General features: G+C 52.1%; 5 protein-coding genes across 5 annotated transcripts; all 5 read left to right on the plus strand.

Moving 5' to 3' along the window:
- The first annotated feature begins 4,749 nt into the window (after positions 1–4,749).
- On the plus strand, positions 4,750–5,488 carry LOC123484624 (histone H2B). Its single transcript, XM_045215132.1, has one exon. It carries the CDS (start codon positions 4,763–4,765, stop codon positions 5,135–5,137), a length of 375 nt encoding a protein of 124 aa, XP_045071067.1. The 5' UTR covers positions 4,750–4,762; the 3' UTR covers positions 5,138–5,488.
- A 1,763-nt stretch (positions 5,489–7,251) lies between these two features.
- On the plus strand, positions 7,252–8,178 carry LOC121558487 (histone H1-like). Its single transcript, XM_041871858.2, has one exon. The coding sequence runs from the start codon at positions 7,318–7,320 to the stop codon at positions 7,921–7,923; it is 606 nt and encodes a 201-aa protein (XP_041727792.2). The 5' UTR covers positions 7,252–7,317; the 3' UTR covers positions 7,924–8,178.
- A 286-nt stretch (positions 8,179–8,464) lies between these two features.
- Positions 8,465–9,145, plus strand: LOC123484623 (histone H2A). Its single transcript, XM_045215131.1, has one exon. The coding sequence runs from the start codon at positions 8,595–8,597 to the stop codon at positions 8,979–8,981; it is 387 nt and encodes a 128-aa protein (XP_045071066.1). The 5' UTR covers positions 8,465–8,594; the 3' UTR covers positions 8,982–9,145.
- Positions 9,146–13,756: 4,611 nt separating this feature from the next.
- Positions 13,757–14,201, plus strand: LOC121558492 (histone H2B). The gene has a single exon (XM_041871863.2). The coding sequence runs from the start codon at positions 13,770–13,772 to the stop codon at positions 14,142–14,144; it is 375 nt and encodes a 124-aa protein (XP_041727797.1). The 5' UTR covers positions 13,757–13,769; the 3' UTR covers positions 14,145–14,201.
- A 3,210-nt stretch (positions 14,202–17,411) lies between these two features.
- Positions 17,412–18,091, plus strand: LOC121558496 (histone H2A). The gene has a single exon (XM_045215135.1). The coding sequence runs from the start codon at positions 17,542–17,544 to the stop codon at positions 17,926–17,928; it is 387 nt and encodes a 128-aa protein (XP_045071070.1). The 5' UTR covers positions 17,412–17,541; the 3' UTR covers positions 17,929–18,091.
- The last annotated feature ends 4,924 nt before the right edge of the window (positions 18,092–23,015 follow it).

Raw genomic sequence — 23,015 nt, forward strand, 5'->3', positions numbered from 1 at the left:
GCGAACCGCAGAAACTTTCTGTGGCGAAATTGAATCGGCACATGAAAGTACGCGTCCTTTAGGTCTATGCTTGTACAAAAGTCTCCCTTCTGGACACATTCCAGTAGACGTTTTGTCGTCAGCATTCGGAAGGGCCGTTTGGTTATGCTCTCGTTGAGAATGCGTAAATCCAAAATCGGCCTCACTCCCCCCGTCTTTTTGGGCACTAGGAAATAGGGCGAATAGAGCCCTTTGTTCCTTTGCTCTCGGGGAACTACTGTGACCGCCTCCTTCGCCAAAAGTTCCGTGATCTCTGATATCAGAGCGGCTACTTTGTCCGGCGTTTTCATCACCGTTTCCACCACTCCCGAAACGGGGGTGGGGTCCGATGGAATTGGAGGGCATAACCCTTCTCTAACGTCTGTTCTAGCCAGCGTGAGAGGGTACAGCCGTTGCCACTGCCAGCAATGCAGAGAAAGCGGACGTGCACGAAGCTCTTTTACGTCCAGTAGGAAGGACCTGTATTCCTCTATGGCCCTTGCCGCCGCTATTCCCCAGCACTGAGTTGGTGGAATAGCCCAGGGGGGCCCCCTCGAAAGGGGAGAGGAAACATCAGCTGGTTCGTGAATCGGAGGCCTTGATACGTTAGTTACGCCCGTAACTCCAGTAATCCGGCCCTCCGTGAACGCAGCACGGTTCTGAACTGCGCTGTCTGAGGCATTAACCTGAGACGGCGCGCTCTCCCCGGATAGCGATTGCGTCATCACGTCATTGTCTGACTGAGACTGCCGCTTGCCATGAGACCCATCCATTACAGTACTCATCTGAGTCTGAAAGGTGTAATCTCTGACTGGTACCACACGGTGGTGCCATAACACCTCTTTACTGGTCTCATGCGGCTGCTCAACAACACACTCAGTGAGTGGTGGGCTGCGCTCAGAGCCCTGGGTATTGCTACGTTCATGATAGACCGGAGGCGTCCATACCTTGATTACACTTGTAACTCTGGTATTCCCGCTCTCCGTGAACGTCGCACGGGTCTGAACTGCGCCGGCTGAGGCATTAGCCTGCAGCAAGGCGTTCTTCCCGGCTAGCGGCTGCGCCTTCATGTCACATTGGGACAGAGACAGCTGCCTGCTATGAGAGACCTTTACTACAGAGCTCCTAGGAGTCTGTAGTAAGAGATCTTTATTAGGTGAGCTAAGGCTGCGCCTTGCTACCTCTTCCCTTTTCCTCTCCTGAGCGCGCTCAGCAACGCACTCTGGGTGGGTTGAGCTACACTCAGGATGGTGAGGGGGTGCCATAGAACGTGAAGTGTTCTGTACCTTATGGAATACGTGTCTTCCTTTGACAATGTCAGTGAGACTCCGCTCTTTATTCACATAATTACACACAATGCCCTCCACGCCCTGAACAGTGGGGTGGGGGGGAACAGTAGGCCCCTCTGCGTCACGCGCCGGGCCGTCCTCTGCTCTCTCCCCTCGCCTCGTCAGAGATGCCGCCTCTTTTGGGAGACCTTCTGGTGCTGCCAGGCTGGCTTCTGGACGACCTCTCTCGCCGGCGGAACCGACGCCGTCACCGTCGCTGCTGGAGGGGCCGAGCCCGCTCTCCTGCCGCCTGGGGTGTGCGCCTGTCGCCTGGCCCTTCGCCTCCCAGCGGATTTACTGGGGGGCGTTAGAGGTGGACGGGTTGGCTGGGGCTCTGCTGGCCTTCATTGCCAGCGGCAAATGCTTCGCCAGGTGCCTCCTCTCCTCGTCCAGCTTGGCGATGCGCTCTGTGGCGTCCTTCACAGCGAGGCCAAATAGGCCTTCGCTGGAGACGGGGGCGTTGAGCAAGGATGCTCTGTCGGTCTCCTTCATAGCCGTCATCGACAGCCAGAGGTGCCGCTCCGTGACCACCGAGGTGGCCATGGTCCTGCCCGCACATATAGCGACCGCTTGCGTCAGGTGGAGGATGGCTCCGGAAATCCTGGAGGCCTCCTCCACTTCCTCGCTGGTCATCTCAGACCTGCCCGTTGTGAGACGGGACAGGGAGGCCGCGAGGAGGGCGATGTTGTTCGCCGCCGCAACGCTCTGGGCTCCCAGCGTGAAGGATTTCTCAGCCAACTGGGCTGTGAACCTGTCCTTCTGTGCTGGCAGGGTGGCCTTCTTGGAGGCTGCCCAGGGACTCGAACCCGGCACTAGGAACGCCGTCATGGCGCCCTCGAGCCTGGGGATTCCCCTAGCCGCCCACTCATATCCAGCCACTCTGGTGAATGGGGTGTACACTCTGGCCGGCGAACGCGCCGCCAGAGGTGCCCCCCACGAGCCCTCGACATATTTGCCAAGAGAGGGCAAGGCTGGAGCCATTGGCTCAGCCGCCCTTCTCGGCTTGGAGTAGGGGCCGCCCTCCATCAAATCCACCTCCATCGGAGGGGGAGGTGGGGGCAGCGCAATCTCCAGTCGAGTGGCCGCCTTCTCAATGAGTTCGGGAAAGTCCGAACGCAGAGAGGCAGCCGCGAAGGACAGAGCCTCTGACCTAACAGAGCTCATGTCTTCCTCGCACAGGGAACCTTCAGACCTCACGCTTCCCGATGGAAAGGGGGTCTTAAAGGCTGGCGCCAGAGCTCTGGCTTGCCCCACTGGGACATCCGGCTCGGCGCTCTCCCCGTCATCCTCTGATTCCGCACTGCCCGCTGATGCCTCTGAGCCAGAGGCGAGCACGGACATTGCATCATCAAGAGGGACATCCTCCTTGAAAAACGCCCAGCGCTGCTTTCTCTCCTTCATAGGAAGGAGAGCGCAGGAGGCGCAATTAGGAGGGTCGCCGAGACCATCCTTGGCATGCAGCGGTCCCAAACACACGAAACATAGGTCGTGGGGGTCCGTGGTTGCCATGGAGGTACAGCGGCACAGGGCCCTGAAAAGGGCCTTTGGGGGTGGATAACTTGGCGTGCTCATTTAGAAGACGTTGACGGCTGGCAGTCAACGACGAAATTCTTCTTGAGTCTTCTAGGCTTCTTCACTCTAGTCCAGTCGCTGAAGATAATGGGAGGCAGATTGATGGAACGGGGTTCCTTATATAGGGACACCTGTACTCCTATTGGCTGTAGGTGTGTGCATAAATTTGCTTCAGGCTGTTCTGCCCTAGGGCAGAGGGTAAACCACTAGGAGCATAGCTCCCCATGGGGGCGGAGCTCCACGATATAGAACCCTCCCTATATGACTTGACTGACCAGTTAGTTGATGGACTCCTTATAGCTCCTAATGATTTTAAGGCCAGTGTTGGCAAACATTACTTCTGCTCCAGCAGGTGGCCATGAAATCCCCCCTATATGACTTGACTGACCAGGTAGTTGATGGACTCCTTATAGCTCTTAATGATCTCAAGCAGAGTGTTGGCCACATGACCTCTGGTCCAGCAGGTGGCGGTGAAAATAGTCCCTATAGGAGTTGACTCATTTCTTTGAGGTCCTAAATGAAGCATAGGGCGTCAACAGTGCATCTCGGCCTAACCCTGTTCCGGGCCCATTTCTTCACTCGATGCTTCCGGTGTTCTTCATCTCCTCTTCAATAGTCCTTCTCCACGTCTTCCTTCCCGTCTTGCCCTGTGCGTTCCACTGAAGTGTCTGTGTTTTTATGTCGTTAGGAGTTTTGCTCACTGCGTGTCCCCCTTCCATTTCCACTTTCTGTCCCAGTTGGGTAGCTATCCATTATACTGTAGCCTACTTACTACCAATGTCACTGTAGTCAAAGGTGATTTTCGATTATTATGTATGAGTATTATTATATATTGTTATATTATGATGTTCAAGCCTATAGGCTGTGGTAACAGGCCCTCTGTGATTTGTTGTTGTACTGTACATGTCAAGTATCTGCACTCTAGCCTAATTAGCCTAACCTGCTAGGGAAAAGTCACTTCCGGTCGTAGCTGTATCCCACCTAGTCAAAACCTTGTTAGTCCTTATCCTAAAAGGCACCCTCTGTTCCTCGATATACTCCACCGAGGGCTGGCAGCCAGTAAGTACAGGTAAGTGACAATTATCCGTGACGCAGTCACCTACACCGAGCACGCCAAGAGGAAGACCGTTACCGCCATGGACGTGGTCTACGCTCTGAAACGTCAGGGACGCACCCTGTACGGTTTCGGCGGTTAAACCCACTCTCTTCGGAACCTCAACACCCCGACTCGAACCCAAAGGCTCTTTTAAGAGCCACCCACATCCGCTTCAAATGGGCCCATTCCATATAGTGTTATATATATATATATATATATATATAAAATTGTATGCTATTTAGTAAGAAAGTATGAGCCACTTCGAGTGGACATGGAGTATTAATTAGAGGATTCTAATGTCTCGTCCAGTTTTAGTGCACAGAGGGAGGCCTATATCTGACAGTGGCAAAGTGTAAGAACGTTATTATTTTGGGTCAAGCAATAGTGGAATTTGGACAACATAAAGCCACCACGAGTCGGTAGACGTGGCTCGAAAAGAGGGGGACAGCGCGCACACACACACACAGTCCAAAATGGGAGCCCTATGTCTGACGGTGCCAAAGTGGGCAATTCTATCACCAGCATTATTTGGCACAACAATCGTGCCATTTGGACACCTATTAAAGCCCCCCCCTTTTGAAACACACAATTCCCCATCGGTCACAGAGCATAGGCTATAGAGAGGAGGGAGGGAGGGAGGGAGCAGGGGAGTGTCTACGGCCGCTGACTTTGCTTAGCTTCCTCTTCATAAGACGGGTAAGCGCCCTTCACCCCCTCATTCGTTTCTGAGGAACAACGAGACATCATCATGCCCGAGCCAGCAAAGTCAGCGCCCAAGAAGGGCTCCAAGAAAGCCGTCACCAAGACCGCAGGGAAGGGCGGCAAGAAGCGCAGAAAGTCCAGGAAGGAGAGTTACGCCATCTACGTGTACAAAGTCCTGAAGCAGGTCCACCCCGACACCGGCATCTCCTCCAAGGCCATGGGAATCATGAACTCCTTCGTGAACGACATCTTCGAGCGTATCGCCGGAGAGTCATCTCGCCTGGCCCACTACAACAAGCGTTCTACCATCACCTCCAGGGAGATCCAGACCGCAGTGCGCCTGCTGCTCCCCGGTGAACTTGCCAAACACGCCGTGTCCGAGGGCACCAAGGCCGTAACCAAGTACACCAGTTCCAAGTAAACAGCGCATTTGGACTGCTCTACTAACCCAAAGGCTCTTTTAAGAGCCACCCACTCTGTCAGTAAAAAAGCAATTCCATCGCCACCGAATGAATGCGTAGGTAGGCTGCGTTACATTGTACGACCGCGGTTACATTGTATCATTGTTTAATGGGCGGCGCGCGCCGGCTCGGAGAGCGGCTACATTGTATCATTTCCCCTGCCCGTTCCAGCGTAGGGGTTTAGCGCGCCTTTTTTGGTGTCTTTGCGCGCTGAATAGTAACCCATGTTTGTCGGGCTCCATTCCAGGTGAAGGCAATGTAAAATGGCACCATTTGACAAAGGGTGTAAATAAATGAATCAAAAAGGCAGTCTGTTGGGTTTGATTGGAAAGAAATGCCTTTTGTCGTCTAATGAGCGGATAGTCATTTTGAGTTGACTTCCTGAATCGGTAGGACACGGATGGAGTGAATGGATGCTCCATCATTGGACTATACCCTAACGATGAGAATGATAATGGCAAGAATAAAAAGGTGGTGAATAATATGAATGTATATAATTATATATATATATATATATGTATATAATTATATATATATATATATGAACGTAGCCCTTTTGGCTCTGGATAAGAGCGTCTGCTACATGACTCAATGTCCATGTGAAGTGTAGTACATTTGAGTCACGTAGTGTATTTTCCTTCCTACTACACTCACGAGGCAACAGGATAAAAGGCAGTGGCTTCCACGTGACAAAGTGGGGATATGAATGTGTCTGTAGGCCAAGTCACAGTATAACACAGTGAAGGAGTGAGTGAGTGAGATAGTCGTTGGAGCAGTAGTGGATTCCAATGACTACCTTGGGGATAGCCTATACAACAGGGAAAAGAAAAGAGGCCGCAATCAGCCTTCTGACCCACATGCACCTGCTGGGATTCTTCTCCCAGTCCAACCACATATGCAGCCCTTGTCCCACTCAGAGAGAGAGAGAATGAGAGATAGAGAGAGAGAGAGAGAATGAGAGAGAGAGAGAGAGTGAGTGAGTGAAGGAGTGACTGAAGGAGTGAGTGAGTGAGTGAAGGAGTGAATGAGTGACTGAAGGAGTGAGTGAGTGAATGAGTGAGTGTGATAGAGAGAGAGAGACTGAGAGAGAGAGTGAGAGAGAGAGAGAGTGAGAGAGAGATAGAGACTCCCTCTATCTAGGCCTATATCAACGCGCCATAGCCCATGGGGCGCCAGCCTCCATAGCGCCAGCCAGACACCAAGACCCACAGACACCAAGACCCACAGACACCAAGACCCACAGACACCAAGACCCACAGACACCAAGACCGAGCCGAGTCACGCTGCGGAGTCAAGCAGGTGAACAATATATTAGTAGATACAGCCAACCTAACTACCTACCTACCTACCTACCTACCTACCTACCTACCAGAAGGGAGGGGAAGACAACACACAATCTCACTGTGTAGAAATAGTAGGCTACAAATACAACAACAACACACACACTGCCAGTGCACAAAAAGTACTAATACACACACAGTGCAAGTAAGCATGTCGTACGACAGTTTATACCATGTGGATCCTGTACATACGACGAATACAACTTGAAACTTGAAGTACAACACTCGTCTCAGCCAGGCCTCACAGGTGCATGTGTTTTAAGGTCCCCAAAAGAGCACTTCTTTAAAACACCCTGGACCACATCAGGGGACACCAAACCATTTGATTCCCTTGCCAGACATCTCGGCTCACTACACAACAAGTGCTGCTCGCAATCGGATGCACTTTTAGGCCATTTAGGAGACAAATAGCACAGGAAAACCAGTGCGCACCGCTCCACCCGACAGTCCAACGGTGAGGTTTTGAGCGAGTCGCAACAAAATGCGCGGCCCACATGACTTTATTCTGAACGGAGACAAGTCTGCTCGCTGGGCCGTTCGCTTTTGGAGCAAAAACACGGCTCCGTCGGTGACTTTTGTGCCGATATAGGCGAACAGAAAACACAAGTGAAAGAGCATTTGGCCAGCCCAGAGAAGCCGAGCTGGGTGGCTTGAGTCTACATGGTTCTCATGTCGCGGTTAAGGCCAGCCCCCTGCTCAGTGTGGAGCTTCAATAGCGCAGAACAGCATCTACAGGAAACTACTCCTCGCAGACCGTGTGTGTGTGTGTGTGTGTGTACCGGACCAAACGACAGACAGACATGGCAGAAGTCGCACCAGCACCCGCCGCCGCCGCACCGGCCAAGGCACCCAAGAAGAAGGCAGCAGCCAAGGCCAAGAAAGCGGGACCCAGCGTAGGCGAGCTCATCGTCAAGGCTGTGACCGCTTCCAAGGAGAGGAGCGGCGTGTCCCTGGCCGCGCTCAAGAAGACGCTGGCGGCAGGCGGCTACGACGTGGAGAAGAACAACTCCCGCGTCAAGATCGCAGTCAAGAGCCTCGTCACCAAGGGCACCCTGGTCCAGACCAAGGGCACCGGTGCATCCGGCTCCTTCAAGCTCAACAAGAAAGCTGTCGAGGCGAAGAAGCCCGCCAAGAAAGCCACAGTCCCCAAAGTAAAGAAGGTGGCCGCCAAGAAGCCAGCCGCGGCTAAGAAGCCCAAGAAGGTAGCAGCCAAGAAGGCCGTCACTGCAAAGAAGTCCCCCAAGAAGGCCAAGAAGCCCGCTACACCCAAAAAGGCCGCCAAGAGCCCCAAGAAGGCCAAGAAGCCCGCTACACCCAAAAAGGCAGCCAAGAGCCCCAAGAAGGCTACAAAGGCAGCCAAGCCCAAGGCAGCCAAGGCCAAGAAGGCAGCCCCCAAGAAGAAGTAAACCTATTACAAACAGTGTTCTACTCGACACATGTTGTACCACAAAAGGCTCTTTTAAGAGCCACCCACCTCTTTCCATAGAAAGCGCATTGATTTCCATGTACTACCTGTCGTGAAAAAGAAATTACGCACACTAGGCTACTTTTACGCACACAACATTGTCCCACTCTGGGTGTGTGCGAAGGGAGAGGCATATAATAGAGGGCCAAAATGGCTTAGAAATTCGACCTCACGAGTGCACCCTCACCAGCCATTTTTATATATGAGCCACTGGGCTATTCCCGTTCAGAGGCAGGCTGCTGTGATGTGTTACAAGTGCCATGTAACAACAATAACAATACTATAGTGGCTTCGATTTCAAACTCAAGAGTGCACCCTCACCAGCTGTTTGTTTCCCATTTGGAGAGAAATAATGTGAGGATTTCATTTTGCGCTCACGCGAAATGACACAAAGTAACAAAGTCGGAGGGAAACAAAGTAGCCTCTCACTCGCTGCCTGTGGGTGGGAACCGGCTTAGAGCTGTCTGTCCGTCCGTCTGTCCCTCGCTCCAATTGGATAAGGCCACACCGGCCCGGTGGCCAATCGTTGCCTCTTGTGGCGAGGTATATGTACGGCTCTCGAAGTGGCGAGCGGCTCATTCAGACTTTCTGTGACTTTCTCAAGCTACCAATATGAGCGGAAGAGGCAAAACCGGAGGCAAGGCCAGGGCGAAGGCAAAGACCCGTTCATCCCGTGCTGGTCTCCAGTTCCCCGTGGGCCGTGTGCACAGGCTGCTGCGCAAAGGCAACTACGCCGAGCGTGTGGGCGCTGGCGCACCAGTCTACCTGGCCGCCGTGCTCGAGTACCTGACTGCTGAGATCCTGGAGTTGGCCGGCAACGCTGCCCGTGACAACAAGAAGACTCGTATCATCCCCCGTCACCTGCAGCTGGCCGTCCGTAACGACGAGGAGCTGAACAAACTGCTCGGCGGTGTGACCATCGCTCAGGGTGGTGTGTTGCCCAACATCCAGGCAGTGCTACTCCCCAAGAAGACAGAGAAGGCAGTCAAAGCCAAGTAAATTCGCTACTGCGACTTCAACTTGACTACTCAACCCCCAAAGGCTCTTTTAAGAGCCAACCACCTAGCTCTCCAAAAGCGCAAAGTACCTTTCTATGACCGCAATACATTGAGTGGGTGTATACACAACTATTTCGACATTCTGTGCCCACATGAGGCCTTGCATGAACAACTACACCTACTAGGCCTCGTTTGCCATAGCAGGCTAGCATTAGATTACACGTGCCTATAAGATGTCACTCTTGACTTTGGCGACTATTATTGCGCGTAAAGGGCCGGCGGCGTCCTATTGCGCGCGCACCGGGAGTTTGAATTTTGGAGAGGCCGGGCCTCGCGTCCAATGGCCAACGGAGGAGGCCTGCGCAACGGGCCAATCGGGGTGGTGGGGAGATGGTGTCCAATCAGCAGCCGCCACTGCCGGCTTTATAAACTTCACATAGGCATTTCGAGGCTATACTCCCAGCGCCATGGCCAGAACCAAGCAAACCGCTCGCAAATCCACCGGTGGCAAAGCCCCCAGGAAGCAGCTCGCCACTAAGGCTGCTCGCAAGAGTGCCCCGGCCACCGGCGGTGTGAAGAAGCCTCACCGTTACAGGCCCGGCACCGTGGCTCTGAGAGAGATCCGTCGTTACCAGAAGTCCACTGAGCTACTCATCCGCAAGCTGCCCTTCCAGCGCCTGGTGCGAGAAATCGCCCAGGACTTCAAGACCGACCTGCGCTTCCAGAGCTCCGCCGTGATGGCCCTGCAGGAGGCTAGCGAGGCTTACCTGGTCGGCCTGTTCGAGGACACCAACCTGTGCGCCATCCACGCCAAGCGGGTGACCATCATGCCCAAGGACATCCAGCTGGCCCGCCGTATTCGCGGAGAGCGCGCATAAATGAGGATGACCTGAACTCGAAAATCCCCCAAAGGCTCTTTTAAGAGCCACCTCCATTTTTCCATCAAAAGGCACAATTGTTCCATGTATACACGCACCTCTACATTAGCCACCATGTATGTTGTTCACTAACACGTCTAAAAGCTACGTATTGCACCTTTTAGTTGCCTGAAGTCTAGCTTCAATGTTTGTTTGTGTGTATATACACAACCATCTGGCATCATCCACTTCCTTTGAACTATAGTAGCACAGTAAAATGCTTTACAAAGGAGGGGAAAAAGAAACGAGTGATAATATAGGCCGAATAGTAACAAGAATTGTGTTCAGATGAATAATTGACACTATTAGTTGTGTGTAATAATAGCCTTGCATGCAGTCCAGAAAAAACATTGCATGCCAACTTACTTTGAAAGTCCCATGTTGCAGTGCTGCTGAGAGACTCATGCAGAGGCCAAAACTTTACAGTGGAGCACGGAGGCCATCTTGTGGTTAAATGTGGGTACTGCACATCATGGTGATTCCCTTTCGGCCAGCGTTTCCCAAACGCGGTCCTGGGGTCCCCCAAGGGGTGCGCGTTTTGCGTTTTGCCCTAGCACTCCACAGCTGATTCTAATACTCCAGCTTCATGATGATGAGTTGATTATTTGAAGCAGCTGTGTAGTGCTAGGGCAAAAACTCCCAAAACGTGCCCCGAGTTTGGGAAACCCTGCTTTAGGCTAATACTAGCCTATTAGGATGACTTGGTTCGATCGCTTTAATGGCAACTGCTGAACTCTGGTTTTCACTAATTACTTGTCCCAGGTCACCATTATGAATCCAATAGCAAAACAAATGTTTCAACATTGCTCAATAGTGAAAAAAGGGCAGGAAACGATGGGTTCTCAACAATATTTCACCAACAACCAATCACTATTCAAGCATAGACATTAGGATCATCCACAAATATTCCTAAATCATACTACAAAAAGGGTTGTAACGAAATGGATTTGTCTGTTCAATGCAAGTTCAACGTCAAAGAAAAAGTGCATCACCACAACAAACGTGTCTTTAGATACACTGTAAAAAAAATGACTTTGTGGAATGTACTCAAGCTATTACAGTCAACAAAAGCACACGTCATATTATTGAGTAGATCTTTTAGCTTGTTTTTATGCGTAGATAAGCTTGAGTAAGTTGTTTAGATGTGGTCCAATACATAGAGTAAAGATGATAGAGGTAAAAAATGATTATATTATGTTGATTCAACTCAAATAGACATTGTGTTATTTTACCTGAATGATTCATCCTATTATGTATTTAGACCAAGTCAGAAAAATGTTCACATTTTTACTTTGGATTCACTCAATCAGATCCCTTAAGAGAAAAGGTATCCGGACACCGGGAATCCATTTATTTAAACATCAACGGTTTGCAAAACATCTGTTATTATGAGATGAGAAATTACGGATTCGCAATCAACACTGCAGGTAAATCCTGATTGCTGCAGGTAGGCAAAACCGTAGAAATAGGAACTACAACACTAACTAGTATAGGATCTCTGTGGGCAGACCCATTACTTACGAGAGATACAATGGAGCTTCAACCCCAAGGCAAGAAAAGTATTCATTGGTTCCACTTCTTTCCCTTCTAAATGCGTTTGCCTAAGGACAGGCTGTATGCACATATCTAAATGGCATTAAAAAATCAGTATTTTTTTTGCCACTCAGAACACAGACATTTACCTTAAGGGGAGTTACCCTCATTTTAGACTTCCCAAGCATACATTTTCATGACAGCGTTCCTAATCTGCAGTAGGCAAAGCAGTTGAAAATCGGTAGGTTAACACCAAACCGTGAGGTGATTATGAATTCAGAGCAGTCGGATTAAGTCATAGTCAAATACATTTGAACAAATGAACAACAATATCACACGGAAAGTGATGTGAGCATTGCATTGTGGAAAGCAATGACATTACCAGAACACGTATTGCAACGCGAGGCATGTATTTCTAGATTAAACACTGATTCAGTGTGATGAACAAGTACATGTATGATTTGGTGTGCTCTACTTGAACACGCGCTTAGAGTTTTGAAACCACTGCCTATATGATGAGCGGTCGTTGTTTGTTTTATTACCACATACTTATGGAAATTGCACCGGTTGAGAGATGATGGCTCTCTTGTGCCTACGGTGAAGGGTACTTCTGATCCAGCAGGTGGTGCTAAGATCCCTCCCTATATGACTTGAATGATGAGTTGATTTATTCCTTATAGCTCCTAATGATTTTAAGGCCAGTGTTGGCAAACATTACTTGTGCTCCAGCAGGTGGCCATGAAATCCCCTCCCTATATGACTTGACTGACCAGTTAGTTGATGGACTCCTTATAGCTCCTAATGATTTTAAGGCCAGTGTTGGCAAACATTACTTCTGCTCCAGCAGGTGGCCATGAAATCCCCCCTATATGACTTGACTGACCAGGTAGTTGATGGACTCCTTATAGCTCTTAATGATCTCAAGCAGAGTGTTGGCCACATGACCTCTGGTCCAGCAGGTGGCGGTGAAAATAGTCCCTATAGGAGTTGACTCATTTCTTTGAGGTCCTAAATGAAGCATAGGGCGTCAACAGTGCATCTCGGCCTAACCCTGTTCCGGGCCCATTTCTTCACTCGATGCTTCCGGTGTTCTTCATCTCCTCTTCAATAGTCCTTCTCCACGTCTTCCTTCCCGTCTTGCCCTGTGCGTTCCACTGAAGTGTCTGTGTTTTTATGTCGTTAGGAGTTTTGCTCACTGCGTGTCCCCCTTCCATTTCCACTTTCTGTCCCAGTTGGGTAGCTATCCATTATACTGTAGCCTACTTACTACCAATGTCACTGTAGTCAAAAGTGATTTTCGATTATTATGTATGAGTATTATTATATATTGTTATATTATGATGTTCAAGCCTATAGGCTGTGGTAACAGGCCCTCTGTGATTTGTTGTTGTACTGTACATGTCAAGTATCTGCACTCTAGCCTAATTAGCCTAACCTGCTAGGGAAAAGTCACTTCCGGTCGTAGCTGTATCCCACCTAGTCAAAACCTTGTTAGTCCTTATCCTAAAAGGCACCCTCTGTTCCTCGATATACTCCACCGAGGGCTGGCAGCCAGTAAGTACAGGTAAGTGACAATTATCCGTGACGCAGTCACCTACACCGAGCACGCCAAGAGGAAGACCGTTACCGCCATGGACGTGGTCTACGCTCTGAAACGTCAGGGACGCACCCTGTACGGTTTCGGCGGTTAAACCCACTCTCTTCGGAACCTCAACACCCCGACTCGAACCCAAAGGCTCTTTTAAGAGCCACCCACATCCGCTTCAAATGGGCCCATTCCATATAGTGTTATATATATATATATATATATAAAATTGTATGCTATTTAGTAAGAAAGTATGAGCCACTTCGAGTGGACATGGAGTATTAATTAGAGGATTCTAATGTCTCGTCCAGTTTTAGTGCACAGAGGGAGGCCTATATCTGACAGTGGCAAAGTGTAAGAACGTTATTATTTTGGGTCAAGCAATAGTGGAATTTGGACAACATAAAGCCACCACGAGTCGGTAGACGTGGCTCGAAAAAGAGGGGGGACAGCGCGCACACACACACACAGTCCAAAATGGGAGCCCTATGTCTGACGGTGCCAAAGTGGGCAATTCTATCACCAGCATTATTTGGCACAACAATCGTGCCATTTGGACACCTATTAAAGCCCCCCTTTTGAAACACACAATTCCCCATCGGTCACAGAGCATAGGCTATAGAGAGGAGGGAGGGAGGGAGGGAGGGAGCAGGGGAGTGTCTACGGCCGCTGACTTTGCTTAGCTTCCTCTTCATAAGACGGGTAAGCGCCCTTCACCCCCTCATTCGTTTCTGAGAAACAACGAGACATCATCATGCCCGAGCCAGCAAAGTCAGCGCCCAAGAAGGGCTCCAAGAAAGCCGTCACCAAGACCGCAGGGAAGGGCGGCAAGAAGCGCAGAAAGTCCAGGAAGGAGAGTTACGCCATCTACGTGTACAAAGTCCTGAAGCAGGTCCACCCCGACACCGGCATCTCCTCCAAGGCCATGGGAATCATGAACTCCTTCGTGAACGACATCTTCGAGCGTATCGCCGGAGAGTCATCTCGCCTGGCCCACTACAACAAGCGTTCTACCATCACCTCCAGGGAGATCCAGACCGCAGTGCGCCTGCTGCTCCCCGGTGAACTTGCCAAACACGCCGTGTCCGAGGGCACCAAGGCCGTAACCAAGTACACCAGTTCCAAGTAAACAGCGCATTTGGACTGCTCTACTAACCCAAAGGCTCTTTTAAGAGCCACCCACTCTGTCAGTAAAAAAGCAATTCCATCGCCACCGAATGAATGCGTAGGTAGGCTGCGTTACATTGTACGACCGCGGTTACATTGTATCATTGTTTAATGGGCGGCGCGCGCCGCTCGGAGAGCGGCTACATTGTATCATTTCCCTGCCCGTTCCAGCGTAGGGGTTTAGCGCGCCTTTTTGGTGTCTTTGCGCGCTGAATAGTAACCCATGTTTGTCGGGCTCCATTCCAGGTGAAGGCAATGTAAAATGGCACCATTTGACAAAGGGTGTAAATAAATGAATCAAAAAGGCAGTCTGTTGGGTTTGATTGGAAAGAAATGCCTTTTGTCGTCTAATGAGCGGATAGTCATTTTGAGTTGACTTCCTGAATCGGTAGGACACGGATGGAGTGAATGGATGCTCCATCATTGGACTATACCCTAACGATGAGAATGATAATGGCAAGAATAAAAAGGTGGTGAATAATATGAATGTATATAATTATATATATATATATATATATGAACGTAGCCCTTTTGGCTCTGGATAAGAGCGTCTGCTACATGACTCAAAATGTCCATGTGAAGTGTAGTACATTTGAGTCACGTAGTGTATTTTCCTTCCTACTACACTCACGAGGCAACAGGATAAAAGGCAGTGGCTTCCACGTGACAAAGTGGGGATATGAATGTGTCTGTAGGCCAAGTCACAGTATAACACAGTGAAGGAGTGAGATAGTCGTTGGAGCAGTAGTGGATTCCAATGACTACCTTGGGGATAGCCTATACAACAGGGAAAAGAAAAGAGGCCGCAATCAGCCTTCTGACCCACATGCACCTGCTGGGATTCTTCTCCCAGTCCAACCACATATGCAGCCCTTGTCCCACTCAGAGAGAGAGAGAGAGAGAATGAGAGATAGAGAGAGAGAGAGAGAATGAGAGAGAGAGAGAGAGAGTGAGAGAGAGTGAGTGAGTGAAGGAGTGACTGAAGGAGTGAGTGAGTGAGTGAAGGAGTGAATGAGTGACTGAAGGAGTGAGTGAGTGAGTGAATGAGTGAGTGTGATAGAGAGAGAGAGACTGAGAGAGAGAGAGAGAGACAGAGAGAGAGAGTGAGAGAGAGATAGAGACTCCCTCTATCTAGGCCTATATCAACGCGCCATAGCCCATGGGGCGCCAGCCTCCATAGCGCCAGCCAGACACCAAGACCCACAGACACAAAGACCGAGCCGAGTCACGCTGCGGAGTCAAGCAGGTGAACAATATATTAGTAGAGACAGCCAACCTAACTACCTACCTACCTACCTACCTACCTACCAGAAGGGAGGGGAAGACAACACACAATCTCACTGTGTAGAAATAGTAGGCTACAAATACAACAACAACACACACACTGCCAGTGCACAAAAAGTACTAATACACACACAGTGCAAGTAAGCATGTCGTACGACAGTTTATACCATGTGGATCCTGTACATACGACGAATACAACTTGAAACTTGAAGTACAACACTCGTCTCAGCCAGGCCTCACAGGTGCATGTGTTTTAAGGTCCCCAAAAGAGCACTTCTTTAAAACACCCTGGACCACATCAGGGGACACCAAACCATTTGATTCCCTTGCCAGACATCTCGGCTCACTACACAACAAGTGCTGCTCGCAATCAAATGCACTTTTAGGCCATTTAGGAGACAAATAGCACAGGAAAACCAGTGCGCACCGCTCCACCCGACAGTCCAACGGTGAGGTTTTGAGCGAGTCGCAACAAAATGCGCGGCCCACATGACTTTATTCTGAACGGAGACAAGTCTGCTCGCTGGGCCGTTCGCTTTTGGAGCAAAAACACGGCTCCGTCGGTGACTTTTGGGCCGATATAGGCGAACAGAAAACACAAGTGAAAGAGCATTTGGCCAGCCCAGAGAAGCCGAGCTGGGTGGCTTGAGTCTACATGGTTCTCATGTCGCGTTTAAGGCCAGCCCCCTGCTCAGTGTGGAGCTTCAATAGCGCAGAACAGCATCTACAGGAAACTACTCCTCGCAGACCGTGTGTGTGTGTGTGTGTGTGTGTACCGGACCAAACGACAGACAGACATGGCAGAAGTCGCACCAGCACCCGCCGCCGCCGCACCGGCCAAGGCACCCAAGAAGAAGGCAGCAGCCAAGGCCAAGAAAGCGGGACCCAGCGTAGGCGAGCTCATCGTCAAGGCTGTGACCGCTTCCAAGGAGAGGAGCGGCGTGTCCCTGGCCGCGCTCAAGAAGACGCTGGCGGCAGGCGGCTACGACGTGGAGAAGAACAACTCCCGCGTCAAGATCGCAGTCAAGAGCCTCGTCACCAAGGGCACCCTGGTCCAGACCAAGGGCACCGGTGCATCCGGCTCCTTCAAGCTCAACAAGAAAGCCGTCGAGGCGAAGAAGCCCGCCAAGAAAGCCACAGTCCCCAAAGTAAAGAAGGTGGCCGCCAAGAAGCCAGCCGCGGCTAAGAAGCCCAAGAAGGTAGCAGCCAAGAAGGCCGTCACTGCAAAGAAGTCCCCCAAGAAGGCCAAGAAGCCCGCTACACCCAAAAAGGCCGCCAAGAGCCCCAAGAAGGCCAAGAAGCCCGCTACACCCAAAAAGGCAGCCAAGAGCCCCAAGAAGGCTAACAAAGGCAGCCAAGCCCAAGGCAGCCAAGGCCAAGAAGGCAGCCCCCAAGAAGAAGTAAACCTATTACAAACAGTGTTCTACTCGACACATGTTGTACCACAAAAGGCTCTTTTAAGAGCCACCCACCTCTTTCCATAGAAAGCGCATTGATTTCCATGTACTACCTGTCGTGAAAAAGAAATTACGCACACTAGGCTACTTTTACGCACACAACATTGTCCCACTCTGGGTGTGTGCGAAGGGAGGGGCATATAATAGAGGGCCAAAATGGCTTAGAAATTCGACCTCACGAGTGCACCCTCACCAGCCATTTTTATATATGAGCCACTGGGCTATTCCCGTTCAGAGGCAGGCTGCTGTGATGTGTTACAAGTGCCATGTAACAACAATAACAATACTATAGTGGCTTCGATTTCAAACTCAAGAGTGCACCCTCACCAGCTGTTTGTTTCCCATTTGGAGAGAAATAATGTGAGGATTTCATTTGGCGCTCACGCGAAATGACACAAAGTAACAAAGTCGGAGGGAAACAAAGTAGCCTCTCACTCGCTGCCTGTGGGTGGGAACCGGCTTAGAGCTGTCTGTCCGTCCGTCTGTCCCTCGCTCCAATTGGATAAGGCCACACCGGCCCGGTGGCCAATCGTTGCCTCTTGTGGCGAGGTATATGTACGGCTCTCGAAGTGGCGAGCGGCTCATTCAGACTTTCTGTGACTTTCTCAAGCTACCAATATGAGCGGAAGAGGCAAAACCGGAGGCAAGGCCAGGGCGAAGGCAAAGACCCGTTCATCCCGTGCTGGTCTCCAGTTCCCCGTGGGCCGTGTGCACAGGCTGCTGCGCAAAGGCAACTACGCCGAGCGTGTGGGCGCTGGCGCACCAGTCTACCTGGCCGCCGTGCTCGAGTACCTGACTGCTGAGATCCTGGAGTTGGCCGGCAACGCTGCCCGTGACAACAAGAAGACTCGTATCATCCCCCGTCACCTGCAGCTGGCCGTCCGTAACGACGAGGAGCTGAACAAACTGCTCGGCGGTGTGACCATCGCTCAGGGTGGTGTGTTGCCCAACATCCAGGCAGTGCTACTCCCCAAGAAGACAGAGAAGGCAGTCAAAGCCAAGTAAATTCGCTACTGCGACTTCAACTTGACTACTCAACCCCCAAAGGCTCTTTTAAGAGCCAACCACCTAGCTCTCCAAAAGCGCAAAGTACCTTTCTATGACCGCAATACATTGAGTGGGTGTATACACAACTATTTCGACATTCTGTGCCCACATGAGGCCTTGCATGAACAACTACACCTACTAGGCCTCGTTTGCCATAGCAGGCTAGCATTAGATTACACGTGCCTATAAGTTCTATATCGTGGAGCTCCGCCCCATAGGGGAGCTATGCTCCTAGTGGTTCTATATCGTGGAGCTCCGCCCCATAGGGGAGCTATGCTCCTAGTGGTTTACCCTCTGCCCTAGGGCAGAACAGCCTGAAGCAAAATTATGCACACACCTACAGCCAATAGGAGTACAGGTGTCCCTATATAAGGAACCCCGTTCCATCAATCTGCCTCCCATTATCTTCAGCGACTGGACTAGAGTGAAGAAGCCTAGAAGACTCAAGAAGAATTTCGTCGTTGACTGCCAGCCGTCAACGTCTTCTAAATGAGCACGCCAAGTTATCCACCCCCAAAGGCCCTTTTTCAGGGCCCTGTGCCGCTGTACCTCCATGGCAACCACGGACCCCCACGACCTATGTTTCGTGTGTTTGGGACCGCTGCATGCCAAGGATGGTCTCGGCGACCCTCCTAATTGCGCCTCCTGCGCTCTCCTTCCTATGAAGGAGAGAAAGCAGCGCTGGGCGTTTTCAAGGAGGATGTCCCTCTTGATGATGCAATGTCCGTGCTCGCCTCTGGCTCAGAGGCATCAGCGGGCAGTGCGGAATCAGAGGATGACGGGGAGAGCGCCGAGCCGGATGTCCCAGTGGGGCAAGCCAGAGCTCTGGCGCCAGCCTTTAAGACCCCCCTTTCCATCGGGAAGCGTGAGGTCTGAAGGTTCCCTGTGCGAGGAAGACATGAGCTCTGTTAGGTCAGAGGCTCTGTCCTTCGCGGCTGCCTCTCTGCGTTCGGACTTTCCCGAACTCATTGAGAAGGCGGCCACTCGACTGGAGATTGCGCTGCCCCCACCTCCCCCTCCGATGGAGGTGGATTTGATGGAGGGCGGCCCCTACTCCAAGCCGAGAAGGGCGGCTGAGCCAATGGCTCCAGCCTTGCCCTCTCTTGGCAAATATGTCGAGGGCTCGTGGGGGGCACCTCTGGCGGCGCGTTCGCCGGCCAGAGTGTACACCCCATTCACCAGAGTGGCTGGATATGAGTGGGCGGCTAGGGGAATCCCCAGGCTCGAGGGCGCCATGACGGCGTTCCTAGTGCCGGGTTCGAGTCCCTGGGCAGCCTCCAAGAAGGCCACCCTGCCAGCACAGAAGGACAGGTTCACAGCCCAGTTGGCTGAGAAATCCTTCACGCTGGGAGCCCAGAGCGTTGCGGCGGCGAACAACATCGCCCTCCTCGCGGCCTCCCTGTCCCGTCTCACAACGGGCAGGTCTGAGATGACCAGCGAGGAAGTGGAGGAGGCCTCCAGGATTTCCGGAGCCATCCTCCACCTGACGCTAAGCGGTCGCTATATGTGCGGGCAGGACCATGGCCACCTCGGTGGTCACGGAGCGGCACCTCTGGCTGTCGATGACGGCTATGAAGGAGACCGACAGAGCATCCTTGCTCAACGCCCCGTCTCCAGCGAAGGCCTATTTGGCCTCGCTGTGAAGGACGCCACAGAGCGCATCGCCAAGCTGGACGAGGAGAGGAGGCACCTGGCGAAGCATTTGCCGCTGGCAATGAAGGCCAGCAGAGCCCCAGCCAACCCGTCCACCTCTAACGCCCCCAGTAAATCCGCTGGGAGGCGAAGGGCCAGGCGACAGGCGCACACCCCAGGCGGCAGGAGAGCGGGCTCGGCCCCTCCAGCAGCGACGGTGACGGCGTCGGTTCCGCCGGCGAGAGAGGTCGTCCAGAAGCCAGCCTGGCAGCACCAGAAGGTCTCCCAAAAGAGGCGGCATCTCTGACGAGGCGAGGGGGAGAGAGCAGAGGACGGCCCGGCGCGTGACGCAGAGGGGCCTACTGTTCCCCCCCACCCCACTGTTCAGGGCGTGGAGGGCATTGTGTGTAATTATGTGAATAAAGAGCGGAGTCTCACTGACATTGTCAAAGAAAGACACGTATTCCATAAGGTACAGAACACTTCACGTTCTATGGCACCCCCTCACCATCCTGAGTGTAGCTCAACCCACCCAGAGTGCGTTGCTGAGCGCGCTCAGGAGAGGAAAAGGGAAGAGGTAGCAAGGCGCAGCCTTAGCTCACCTAATAAAGATCTCTTACTACAGACTCCTAGGAGCTCTGTAGTAAAGGTCTCTCATAGCAGGCAGCTGTCTCTGTCCCAATGTGACATGAAGGCGCAGCCGCTAGCCGGGAAGAACGCCTTGCTGCAGGCTAATGCCTCAGCCGGCGCAGTTCAGACCCGTGCGACGTTCACGGAGAGCGGGAATACCAGAGTTACAAGTGTAATCAAGGTATGGACGCCTCCGGTCTATCATGAACGTAGCAATACCCAGGGCTCTGAGCGCAGCCCACCACTCACTGAGTGTGTTGTTGAGCAGCCGCATGAGACCAGTAAAGAGGTGTTATGGCACCACCGTGTGGTACCAGTCAGAGATTACACCTTTCAGACTCAGATGAGTACTGTAATGGATGGGTCTCATGGCAAGCGGCAGTCTCAGTCAGACAATGACGTGATGACGCAATCGCTATCCGGGGAGAGCGCGCCGTCTCAGGTTAATGCCTCAGACAGCGCAGTTCAGAACCGTGCTGCGTTCACGGAGGGCCGGATTACTGGAGTTACGGGCGTAACTAACGTATCAAGGCCTCCGATTCACGAACCAGCTGATGTTTCCTCTCCCTTTCGAGGGGGGCCCCCCCTGGGCTATTCCACCAACTCAGTGCTGGGGAATAGCGGCGGCAAGGGCCATAGAGGAATACAGGTCCTTCCTACTGGACGTAAAAGAGCTTCGTGCACGTCCGCTTTCTCTGCATTGCTGGCAGTGGCAACGAAGCTGTACCCTCTCACGCTGGCTAGAACAGACGTTAGAGAAGGGTTATGCCCTCCAATTCCATCGGACCCCACCCCCGTTTCGGGGAGTGGTGGAAACGGTGATGAAAACGCCGGACAAAGTAGCCGCTCTGATATCAGAGATCACGGAACTTTTGGCGAAGGAGGCGGTCACAGTAGTTCCCCAGAGCAAAGGAACAAAGGGCTCTATTCGCCCTATTTCCTAGTGCCCAAAAAGACGGGGGAGTGAGGCCGATTTTGGATTTACGCATTCTCAACGAGAGCATAACCAAACGGCCCTTCCGAATGCTGACGACAAAACGTCTACTGGAATGTGTCCAGAAGGGAGACTTTTGTACAAGCATAGACCTAAAGGACGCGTACTTTCATGTGCCGATTCAATTTCGCCACAGAAAGTTTCTGCGGTTCGCCTTTCAAGGGGTGGCGTACGAGTTCACGAGGATGCCGTTTGGGTACGCCCTGGCACCTCGAACGTTTTCCAAATGTGTGGAGGCGGCATTGGAACCGCTGCGTCGTCAAGGGATAAGGATATTAGCCTACCTAGACGACCTGCTGGTTCTCGCCCGTCAGCAGAGCTGGCGTTCACGCACACGACACAGACAGTGATTCATCTCACGCGTCTGGGGTTCGCTGTGAATTGGAAAAAGAGCGCACCCTGGCCCAGTCATCAGATTGTCTACCTGGGACTACAGCTAGACACTGTAATGATGAGGGCGCGAATTTCGGACCCTCGAAGGGCAGCATTGGTACTAGCCCTGAGGAAGTGTCGTCCGAATCACACAGTAACGGCGCTATCGATCATGTCACTTTTGGGTCTCATGTCGGCAGCCCACTCTGTGGTACCGCTGGGGGCTTCTGCACATGCGCAGAACACAGCGGTGGTTCGCCCAACTAAGACTAGACCCAGTGCGTCAACGTCATCGGTTGGTGGTGGTTCCTCTCTCGCTAAGAGCAGACCTGGACTATTGGAGGAACCCGTGCGTTCTCACGCACGGAGTCCCGATGGGCAAGGTGTCATCCTACATTCCAGTGTATACAGATGCCTGTCTAACTGGATGGGGAGGGACATGTCAGTCTCAAGCGATAGGTGGTGCATGGCCTCAATCAGGTCGGCACATAAACCTCTTGGAGTTGGAAACGGTTCGACTGGTTTTGAACCACTTCGCGTCTACCCTTCGGGGTCGCGATGTGTTGGTTTGGTCAGACAACCGGACCACAGTAGCTCACATAAATCGCCAGGGAGGGGGTCAGGTCTCCTGCCCTCCACAGGGCGGCAGAGGAATTGTGGCTGTGGGCTCACAAGCACCTTCGCTCGTTGAGAGCAGCGCACATTCCGGGCTACTTGAACGTAGGGGCAGATCTCATGTCAAGAGGGGGTCCTCGAGACGACGAGTGGTGTCTGCACCCAGACATTGTTCTCCAAATTTGGAAACAATTCGGGAGAGCCGAGGTGGATCTGTTCGGCGTCACGTGTGAAGCGCAGTGTCCCCTATGGTTCTCCCTGAGACAACAGGACGAGCCGCCATTGGGAAGAGACGCGTTCGCGCACTGCCCGTGGCCGAAAGTTCTCCTGTATGCATTCCCTCCGCTGTCTTGCATTCTCCCACTGCTAGCCAGGGTGAGATCAGAGGAGCTAACAGTGATACTGATAGCGCCCGATCGCCCGGGGGCTCCGTGGTTTGCAGAGATGAGTCAGATGTTGATTGTGCCACCTTGGACAATTCCACATCGACGAGACGCGTTGAGCCAGGCGGGAGGCGCGATAGGGCAGTGGCCCATAATCGGCCAACCACTGAAGGCTTGGTTCCTGAACGGGACAGGTTGAGGCGCCGTGGGTTATCTGATGCAGTGATCAGAACCATACAGAGCGCTAGGGCCAGTTCCACTTCCAGGATGTACACAAGCAGATGGAATGTTTTCTCACAGTGGTGTAACACACAGGACGTAGACCCCATGAGCTGTCAGGTAGAGAGTGTGCTCTCATTCCTGCAGTTTATGTTTGATAAGCAGAAATCGCCCGCCACCATTCGAGTGTTTGCAGCGGC

The sequence above is a fragment of the Coregonus clupeaformis genome, unplaced genomic scaffold (genome assembly GCF_020615455.1).
Source record: "Coregonus clupeaformis isolate EN_2021a unplaced genomic scaffold, ASM2061545v1 scaf0376, whole genome shotgun sequence".
In the NCBI taxonomy this organism is placed as follows: Eukaryota; Metazoa; Chordata; class Actinopteri; order Salmoniformes; family Salmonidae; genus Coregonus; species Coregonus clupeaformis.

Coding starts and splice junctions, on each gene's coding strand:
- LOC123484624 (XM_045215132.1), top strand. CDS start 4,763: ATGCCCGAGCCAGCAAAGTCAGCGCCCAAGAAGGGCTCCAAGAAAGCC.
- LOC121558487 (XM_041871858.2), top strand. CDS start 7,318: ATGGCAGAAGTCGCACCAGCACCCGCCGCCGCCGCACCGGCCAAGGCA.
- LOC123484623 (XM_045215131.1), top strand. CDS start 8,595: ATGAGCGGAAGAGGCAAAACCGGAGGCAAGGCCAGGGCGAAGGCAAAG.
- LOC121558492 (XM_041871863.2), top strand. CDS start 13,770: ATGCCCGAGCCAGCAAAGTCAGCGCCCAAGAAGGGCTCCAAGAAAGCC.
- LOC121558496 (XM_045215135.1), top strand. CDS start 17,542: ATGAGCGGAAGAGGCAAAACCGGAGGCAAGGCCAGGGCGAAGGCAAAG.